Genomic DNA, 10,039 nt, shown 5'->3' on the forward strand with positions numbered 1-10,039 from the left:
GCTCTTCCTAAACAGCCAGCAGTCGGCCGCATATCCCAGACGGCTGTCGATAGTTACCCAGTGGAGAACTGTCGCTTGGTTCTCATCCTGCGTGTATGTGGTAGTGATCACTGGAATGCTCAGTTGAGAGAGACAGAGAGAGAGAGAGAGACGCCCAGCTGGGTCCTCTCGCCATGGTTCACCCCAGCCCCAGCTGGCCTGGATGGTGGGCACGTGCTCACACGCCGAGCATGCAGGGAGAGGTCCCAGGACACGAACCCAGGACTTACTGTGATCAGGCCTCTACTGCTGCCTGACTGCCTGGTCTCTGGATTGACTTTTTTAAGATTTTAAAGCAATACATGTTTTCCCTGAGTAGGAAAACCTCAGTCATTACTTTCTCTAAGACTGACCTGTGGGTGATTACAGCCGCGTGAGCCAGGCTCGGGTGGGTGAGGTGGGAGCCCCTGTGGTCGGCAGCTGCAGGCTTTTGGCTGTGGGTCTCCTGGGAGGTCATGTGAGTTTGGAACGGGTGGGAGCAGGCAGGCACTCAGATGCTCGCGGCCTTGGGATGAGTACGTCTGCCAGGTTGGGCGTTGGGGCTGTGAGTGGGCCGTGCATGTGCCTGGGGACTGCATCATGGTGCACGGAGGTGGCAGCCTGGGCCGGCCTCCCCTGCAGCTTCGCACAGCCCTTGCACCGTGCCGCGCTCACCGTAGCTGAGAGGGCGTGTGGGGTTGGTCCGAGCTGAGAAATGTCCCCTCGCCCTCCCCTCCCTGTCTGACTGTGCCCCGGCTCCCAACAGAGGTGCCTCTGGTACACTTCCGTGTGCCCGGCATCCACAACTACTCGGCCTTGCTGCTGAGCGAGGACAAGGACTCCTTGTACGTCGGCGCCCGGGAGGCCGTCTTTGCTGTTAGCGCACTCGACATCTCCAAGAAGCAGCACGAGGTAGGCCAGGCTCCCGTTCCTGCACCGCATGGCTTGGTGAGGGCCTCGTGTGGCCCCGCAGCGGGCTGAGGGCCTGGTCACCCAGGCCGCCGGCCTGACCCGCACACACACACACGGCCGATATCCCCGTGTCCGCCAGCAGCTCCCCTCATCCGGGACCACCCTCTCTCATCGCTTAGTTTTGAACTTTTGGTTCTGGAAAAATCTCAGATGTGCCCAGGAGCAGAGGTGGTGGTGCCATGGGCCCTGGATGCCATGAGGCCAGCCTGGCTTTCAGCCCTGCCCCATGTCCTCTACCTCCAGGGACACGAGGCGAACCCCAACACCACAGTCTTCGTCTGTCACCCTTAAGGGAAAACACTCCTTTTTGTCCAAATTACCAAAATAAGCTTCCAGTAAAATCTGACATCAGACCTTCTCTTCCATTTCTCCGTCTTGTCAGGACGTTGTACACACATGCACGCGTGTATGCACACATGCCTGGCTGGGGCCTGACGCTCACCACAGCCGGCCGTGCGGGGCCCACTCCCTGACCCACCAGGCCATGGGGCCTGCCCAGTCGTCACTGGTAGTTGTAGCAGTTGCAGAGGGAGATGGGACATTCAGGGAGGGAGAGGTGGGAACGCAGACACCGCTGTCCCATCCCGATGGTTTCCCATGTCTCTTGAAGGGAGAGGCAGCCGGGACACATGTTCCTAGAATAGGGGTGACCCCCAGAGTGGTGTCACTGCGTGTCTTTTACCTCCTGCCAGCACACAAGTTCAAGGAGTTGTAATTCCATCCTCCCACAGAGACTCAGTGTCGAGACTTTTTTCTTTAAACCACACTCTAAGGTTTTTCTTAAAATTTGTTTCCCCAAGTTTCTCTATTTCTTTCATGAGCTAGAGAAACAGAATCCCAACAGGGCCTTGATGCCACGATTCGGGGTGGGCCCCAGCCATCCAGGGCCGGGGCACTCCTGTGCCTGGCACCCTTGGGAAGGCCTCTGGGCCTGAGCCAGGGACTCTCCATGGCTTGCACCCCGCATTACCATGGTGCCACTGTCTGGCCCTCGGGTCACCAAATGGATGAAAACAAACCCACTCCGTGCAAAAATGCATCATGACTTTCTCCACGACCCAATAATTTCATTCTCTCTTTTTCTTTTTTAAAGAATGGTTTATTTAATTTAATTTATTATTATTTTTAAAATTTGCTATAGGGCAAGCGTGCTCAAGAGAGAGAGAGAGAGAAAGTGAGAAAGCAAGCTGCCAGGTCAGGACTCGAACCACCATTGGCCATGTGGGAATCCAGTGCCCCAGTCACCACTAGTCATTCTCCTTCATTTTGCTGTGTAGCCAGTGAGGGGACCTTGGGAGCCAGCCTTCCCGTCCGCTGGCTCAGGAAAACGATCACAGAATGTCCCCAGGAGGCCAGGTTGCTCCTGGGCAGCACCTGTTCCCTGCAGCTCTCTCTGTATTCGGAGATTCATCCCCTTGGGAGAAACGCTTGGGCTGGGAACGCTGTCCTGTGCTTCTGCGCCCGCAGCCGCCATGAGGAGAACGTGCACTGAGCTGGGCTCCCGTCTCTCCCAACAGGCATACTGGAAGGTCTCTGAAGACAAAAAAGCCAAATGCGCGGAGAAGGGGAAGTCCAAGCAGGTAATCGCTCTCGCAGGCGTGCACGAGCGCTTCCGGGCTCGCCTCCTGGGAGCCGCGGGCAGGCGGGGCAGGCGCGCTCGGTGTCGCTGGAGAGGTCACCGTGGTGATTGACATTAGCTCTTCTGAGCATCAGGGTCGGGCCTCTGCTATATTGTGGGCGGTCATGCGAGGAGTGTTTTTAAGGTTTATATAAACTTCACTTATTCACGTGCCTGGAACTTTGACCATAGGAAATGATGGCCGACGCTCCCTAGGAAAGGGGATAAACAGGACTTACTGCCTCCCTGGGCCCATGGCCCTAGGCTTAGGGGGTTTGGGTAGATGGCATCCTTTTGGCACCCTGTCACTCCCGAGCCATACTGTCCTGTCCCTACCTGGTGCCCAGACGTCCAGGTGCTCAGACTCCCAGAGCCCAGCTGTCCTGACAGTGCTCAGGACTGCTGACTTCCGGCAAATTCCAGTAGTTGTCAGCTGATGTCAGTGGCTAAACGTTAATAACAAACAAAACAGCAACAAAAACTACAGCAGCTTCTGGAGGTTTCTGCTAAACTTTCTTAGCAAAGTGCTATTGCACACGTCCCCTAAGGTGTTGGCGTCCTGAGGCAGGATCTCCAAGAAGCGAGGACAGAGCGGCGTGGCCCTGTGGTCACAGGGACCCCACAGGTCACTGCAGAGCCGAAGTAGACCAGGCACTTTGCACCGCCTGGAGCCGGGCAGCAGCTGCAAATTACTTCCAGCCCGTTTCAAAGCAGTTGTAGCAGAAAGAGCTTTCCAGCACGGGGTAATTTCAGCCCGTAGCTCATGTAATCTAAGAGCTGTCAGCCTGAAATAGCGAGCTCTTAAATGGCATCTTTGTTTGCCTGCTAGATCTTTCCGGCTCCAGGGCCCCCCAGCCATCCGTCCCCCTCAGAGGGCAGAGCTGGGCCCTGAGAATAGGTTCCCGGTCTGTGCTGTAGGGAGTGCAGGGCGTGGTCTCTGGGAGGCAGAGGTCCTGCAGTGGGTGCTTCTGCGGGTCCGGCCACAGGAGGAAAAGCCATGTGCTTAGCCAGAGTACCGTGGGTTTTCGCGCGGGCGTCCCTGTAGGATTCGAGGTCAGCGCTCTGCTCCGCCGGTCACCAGATCTTTGCTAAGTATCAATCAGGGACTGAAATGAGATTCTTGCTGGCTCTGGACAACCTGTGGCTGGCGCAGAAGCTAAACAGTCTGGCCTGCTTTAGGCTGAGATTTTCTCAGTGTGGCTTTGGGGCTCGTGAAGCCCCTGCTGTGCGTGATCAGGGCCGGCCCTCCGGTGTGGAGAGCTGGAGGTCCGGGTGGCAGGGCAGGGCAGGGCAGGGACTGTGGCGGGAGCTGGTGCATGGACGTGGCCATGCCCAGAGGTGGTGGCAGGCAGCACAGAGGGGAGAGCGTGACCGGGCAGCTGCTGACGTTCTCGTCCTGCAGACGGAGTGCCTCAACTACATCCGCGTGCTGCAGCCGCTCAGCACCACCTCCCTGTACGTGTGCGGGACCAATGCCTTCCAGCCGGCCTGCGACTACCTGGTGAGTGGCAGCCGTCCCTCCTTCAGATGTGCTCGCACCAGCCTGGTCGGCAGTTAGAGTGGGGTGGGTTAGGCAGGTGTGAGGCGGTGCCCACCTGCAGGATAGCAGGGACCAGCTGTGTGGGGATCGGGCAGCTCCTGGCCCCTCCGAGAGTCTCACCAGGCTGCAGAGCACATGGCCACTTGTCACCTCTGACACCTCAGAGTCTATGACTGGTTGAGACTAAAGACAGGCTTCGGGGCCCAGGGGGCCCTGGGCAACAGCCCAGTATGTGCAGTGGTGGAACACTCTAGAAAGTTCATGTGGACAGAGCTGAGCCTGTGTGCCGTGGTCCCAGCACATTGCCCCCTGTTCCTTCCCACGTTTCATCGAGGAGGACCCGGCTGCGATAGGTCTGGGTCACGTGGGCAGGCCAAGAGCCTGCTTCTAGATTGTACGTACTCTCTTAATTTTAAAAAGGATTATTTCATTTTTCTAACTTTTTTTATTATTACTATTTTCCAGTTTGAGCAGAGACAGAGAGAGAGGGAAAGTGAGAAAGCAAGCCAGCAGGTTCAGGACTTGAAACGTGGTCGGCCATGTGGGAGTCCAATGCCCTAACCACCACACCACCTGCCGTTTTTTAACTCAGAACCTGGACATGGGTATTTTTAGCAACTTTATTTATTTCTCGAGAGAGAGTGTTGCTCTAGAGCGTGTGCATTCACAGAGAAATAGACAAAAAGTGAGGAGTCACACCCCCAGGGCGGATGGCCACACTGCAGTCCCTTCTCTTCCACTCTCCTCTTAGGATCTCGGGCACGCACACACGTGCGTCCAGTGTGTGTTTCAAACCTCTGGGTCTGGGACTCAAACCATGGCTGGCCATGTGGGAATCCAGTGACGTAACCATTACGCCACCCACTGGTCCCAGCAACTTTTTTTTTTTTTAAGAAGTTTTTGCTATAGGCTATGTGTGCTCGCCCAACAGAGAGAGACAGAGAGACAGAAAGAGAGACATCACCCCCCAGGGGGGATGGCCGCGCCGCAATCATTTTTCTTCCATTCTCCTCTTGGGATCTTGGGCACACACGCACATGCGCCCGGCATGTGTTTAAGCCACCGGGTCCAGGACATGAACCATGGTCGACTACATAGGAGTCCAGCGACATAGCCATTACGCCAACTGCTGGTCCCAGCAACTTCATGTTTTAACAGTTTATTAAATAGCTTATTTTTTTCTTCCAAGAGAGGCAGCATCACAATGCCGCAGCCCCCTCCTAGTCTCAGCCGGGCAGTCCTGGGCACGCATTGGGCACGTGTCCCGAGAACATGGAAAGCCTTCAGGTGTGAGCCTGGAGCCATTCCTTGTGGTCCTCGCAGACACGGTGCCTGCTGCGCCCATCCAGCCCCCGCACGTGCTCCTGGTTGGCACCTGCACCCTGGTCCTGGCCATTGTCCGCACCCCACCCTCTGCACTGCTCTCCAGACCTACCCACTCCGCATGCCCAGGGACCCAGCCAGCGCCCAGTGCCCCCGTGTGGGGCTCCCTGGGAGGGACCTCTGCTCCTCGTTCCAGACAGGGAGGGAAGCTGTAACACTGCACGGCCAGGGGTTTCCTTTATTCGGCTGCAGTCACAGAGAGGAGGACCCAGAGGACTGGAACGAGGCCCCGTGCCAGCGACTGTCCGGAAATTAGAAGCTCTGACACACAGGAAGTGCACCCTAGCATGAACCCCATTTGCTCGAACCCCACATTAACTGGGATTAAAAGTTTCTAGCCTTGCTGAGTCAGAGAGAAGTGACAAGGGAAGGCGAGGACTCCTTGGGAACTTGCTCATGAAGCCTGGGCTCAGCCGTGGGTGCTGCGGAGAGGGCTGCAGCGTGGGCTGTCCCCACAGTGGCTGGGGAGGAAGCTGGTACAGGGGACGGGTGATTCAGGGCTGCTGAGGGCTTAGTCCTCCAAGACAGAGGACTCTTTGCTTTAGTGCAGAGACAGAAGCAGCACTGTCGCACTGGCAAAGTCTCGCACATCACGGCTTCCAGGGAGCCCCAGTCCCCAGAGGTGTGCAGCACTGTCGTCTGGACTTGCCTCCCATGGGTACACGGGGTTGAAGCGGGGGCAGTGCATGCGGTGTAGAGCTAGTCCCGACTGCAGCGGGCTTTCTGTCAGAGCTGTAAACCTGGCCAGCGCTGCAGGCCCCGCAGTGCCAGGCGTGCGGGAGGTCCTGGGTTCGCACCCCTGCCGGGCCCCTGCTTGACCAGTGCCTGGCTGGCTGAGGCTGGCACTGTGTGGGGACACTGATGGAGGTGCGGTCACATACTCGCTGGCTCTCAGAGAAATAAATGAAAACAACTTGAAACAATCTTCAGACCTCTACGAAAGCGCCCCCCTTGTGCAATCTCACCCACCTGCATTACGCGGTGGGCACACGTGTGCACACGTGCCTCTGTGCGTGCACTGTGCCCTGAACCCCAGCCCTTGTGGCATCTCCTGGGGGTGACAGCATCATCTCCCCTGACTCCCGCTTCGTCACTGCATCCAAGGTAGCTTCCAGCTCCTCCCTGTGTCACCCTTCTCCCGTCCTACCCAGGGTCCTCAGCAGCTCCCAGACCCCATCAACTGGGACGCCTGGTCAGTGCAGGCTGTACTTCCTAACCCAGCAGGCTACATCCGTACACTCTGACTCATCCGGGCCGTCGCACTGCACTCGTCACGTGTCCTGGGTCCTCCCTGCTCATGCCCGTGACCACACATGTGCAGCCCGCACTGTCTGGCAGAGATGGTGGGTCCTCAGCCCATGGCGGGCTTGTCCCCTCCTGAGTGTCCTCGGTGCAGAGCGATCCCAGCCCCGCCTGCTGTGCTCCTGGGTGCGTCCATCCCGTTGGTGCTGCCTGCGTGGCTGTCACTTGCCGGGTGTGCCGTCGTCCTCGTGCGTGCTCCCGATACATGCAGGGTGCCACTCTGCAGGCACCCCGCCACTCCCCTGCCGTCCCACTCCGTCTGCCCGTACCAGGGCTGTCCTGCGAGTGTGTGCTGCACGTCAGGTGGAGAGTTACCCGGGACAGAGCCGTCCTGGCCTCTACTGCAGCTGCTTCTGGCCTTTTTCTTTTCTATTTGTTTGTTTAGTGTTTATTCACGGTGGGACGGACGTGTGCACGCGGACGCGGTGGGGAGGGCCTCACGGTGGGATGGACGTGTGCACGCGGACACGGTGGGAAGGGCCCTCAGCTGGTCACATCCTCCCGTAGCCCCGCGGTGCACCGGGTGTGTTTCAGAGCAACTGGGCAGGGGACTCACACCAGGGCAGTCATGTGGCTGCCGGCTGTGCAGTTCAGGACACTGCTGACCGTGCCATGGGGCCAGCCTCGGGGCTGCTTTCCTTGTCTACATCCAAGGGCGTGGGCACACCCCAGAGAGAGAGAGAGAGGGACAGACCCACTCCCAGACTTGGTCGCGCTGTGATTCTTCGTTTTTTAAAGAATTATTTTACTTAAATTTATTTATATATTTATGTATTTATTTTAATTTGATCAGAAAGGGACAGAGTAAGAGAGAGAATGGGGGAAAGTGAGAAAGCAAGCCACCAGGTCCGGGACTCAAACTGCAGCCAGCCGTGTGGGAGTCCAGGGTCTTTAACCACCATGCCACCTGGCTTCTCCCGTGCTGCGGTCCTTTTCTCCTGGCTTGCCATCCCACCAGGGTCCTGGACACGTGTGGCCCCCTGTGTGTGGAACGACTGCACAGCCCGGGCCCCAGGACCTCCGTAACGCTCAGTCGTGGATCCCTCTGGAGGCCGGCGGGAGCCCGGCGGGACATGGGGCTTCTGCGTCTGTCCGTTGGTATTCTCCGCAGAGCTGTGATGGGACAGGGAGGTTCTCCCGCTGCTCCAGTGCCATCTTCATTCCTAGCGTCCTCGCGCGGCCTCAGGCTCACTGTAGGCTGGCTCTGGTGGCCACGCGGACGCTGGCATTGCTCTTTCTCCAAGGAGGGGACTGAGGCTCCAGGCTCCTAAGAGCTGGGCCAGAGTGAAAGCAAGGACAGCGAGGTGACCCAGAGCCGGGGGACAGAGGCACGGCTCCAGGGGCAGCACCCCGGGCGCCTCACCCAGTCGCTCTGCCCTCCTCGGCAGAGCCCAGCAGAGCTGTAAGCCTGGGGAATGCGGACGCGGCGTCGCTGCAGAGATGCGGACGTCTGTGACACCATTGCCTCCATTCCGTCGTAGAGCTTACCGTCCTTTACGTTTCTGGGGAGGAGCGAGGATGGCAAAGGAAGGTGCCCCTTTGACCCAGCACACAGCTACACGTCCGTCATGGTTGGTGAGTCCTGCCTCGCGGCCACCTGCACACCCAGGGTCCCGGGCCTCTTCCCCTCTGGCCTGGCCTCCTTAGCTTCATCTTCATCTCGGCTGTCTTCAGGACTGGGGGCTCTGCACACCTCAGTGAGAGCTTTTGGAACTTGTGTGTGTGTCCTGGGAGGGTGAGGGCTGTGGCCCAGCCACGTCTGCTGTGCAGGCCGCGCACCCGCAGGCCGGCAGCCCCACCTCCGCACAGCCACTTCTCTGCATGAGGTCCATGCTTCTGGGTGCTGACCGCCCCCCACCCGCGGGACGCAACTGGACGTGGAGCTTGCGCACCCCAAAGTCTGGGCCCGGTCATCTCCAGTGGGCTTACTAGATGTTGAGGGGTGTGTATTGATGCGTTGTCTTGGCCTGAGGGGCTGAGCCCTTTCCTTCTGTCCTCCCGGGCCGCTGCAGATGGAGAACTTTACTCCGGGACGTCATACAACTTTTTGGGAAGTGAACCCATCATCGCCCGAAACTCTTCGCACAGCCCTCTGAGAACGGAGTACGCCATCCCCTGGCTCAATGGTGAGGCTCGGGCCGCAGTGGGCTGCAGTGGGAGACGTGTCTCCTGGGAAGGCTGGGGCAGGGCTGGGCCGCGTGGCTCTGGAGCTGCTCGGGCTCCACAGCTAGAGTCTAGGGCTCTTGGTGCGTTTCCTCTGCTAACAGCACTGTTTTAAGGCGACTTTTGTCCTTCCCCACCCCCCAACGTGGATTTGGGGAACTTTTCCTAAAGACGAGATTACAGTGGGAATGGTGAGGCAAGTGTGTCAGGCCGGATGCGACCTGGGCTGGTGCTGCCTCTGAGCCAGCCTCCAGGGCCTGGTGGAACGGCATCTGCTGCCTCGTTACCTTCAGACAAGCCACACCTGACAGACACCCACCTGTCATGTGGGTGCTTGGGGTGGCCGTGGAGGGGTGTCCTGGCAGGGCCTGGAGCAGCCGAGGAACCGAGCCTTCAGGGGCGTGATCTGGTGGTTGGAGTTTGTTAGAGTCGTGTGTTGCTTAAGCCCGCAAATGTACGTCTTGGGGCAGGTCCCCGAGGTGGGTACCTTCTGGTTCCCTGCAGCCTCCAGAGTGCCTGTGGCGAGAGCCCAGCAAGGCTCTCGGGCAGAGCCACCATCGGGAGCCTGCCCTGAGGCAGAGGAGGGTCAGTGGCCACAGCGTGGGTTACCGTCAGACCCTGGGGTGGTGTGTGGGGTGCGGTGCTGCCCAGACACCTTTACGAAGGCCCACGTTCCCCGGGAGTGCCGGCCCGCTGGGGGAGCCCGCAGCGGCAGCCCTGACAGACCCAGTGTGGTCTCTCTGCAGAGCCAAGCTTTGTCTTCGCCGACGTGATCCGGACCAGTCCAGGTGACGCGGGCTACGAGGACGACAGGGTCTACTTCTTCTTCACCGAGGTGTCTGTGGAGTACGAGTTTGTTTTCAAGCTGCTGGTCCCCCGGATAGCCAGGGTCTGCAAGGTGAGCACGTCTGGGCGGCTGCCCCGGCTCCTGCCCATGGCCACGCGTGTGAGGTCTACATGTGTGGCTCGTCCAAAATGCCGCTTTCCCTGTCGCCCACGTCCTCCTGCCACAGGTGGTGTCACCGCGGGCGGGGGGGGGCGGG

General features: G+C 58.9%; 1 protein-coding gene across 1 annotated transcript in view; it reads left to right on the forward strand.

Moving 5' to 3' along the window:
* Positions 1–10,039, forward strand: part of SEMA4D (semaphorin 4D) — a gene marked incomplete at its 5' end in the record, with an annotated part of 46,503 nt that overhangs the window by 22,170 nt on the left and 14,294 nt on the right. The window contains 6 exons of the mRNA XM_027774136.1: positions 785–930; positions 2,508–2,570; positions 4,011–4,109; positions 8,315–8,408; positions 8,846–8,959; positions 9,743–9,894. Of these exons, the coding sequence (XP_027629937.1) occupies positions 785–930; positions 2,508–2,570; positions 4,011–4,109; positions 8,315–8,408; positions 8,846–8,959; positions 9,743–9,894 (668 nt within the window). The remainder of the gene's footprint in view (positions 1–784; positions 931–2,507; positions 2,571–4,010; positions 4,110–8,314; positions 8,409–8,845; positions 8,960–9,742; positions 9,895–10,039) is intronic.

The sequence above is a fragment of the Tupaia chinensis genome, unplaced genomic scaffold (genome assembly GCF_000334495.1).
Source record: "Tupaia chinensis unplaced genomic scaffold, TupChi_1.0 Scaffold000404_1, whole genome shotgun sequence".
NCBI lineage: Eukaryota > Metazoa > Chordata > Mammalia > Scandentia > Tupaiidae > Tupaia > Tupaia belangeri.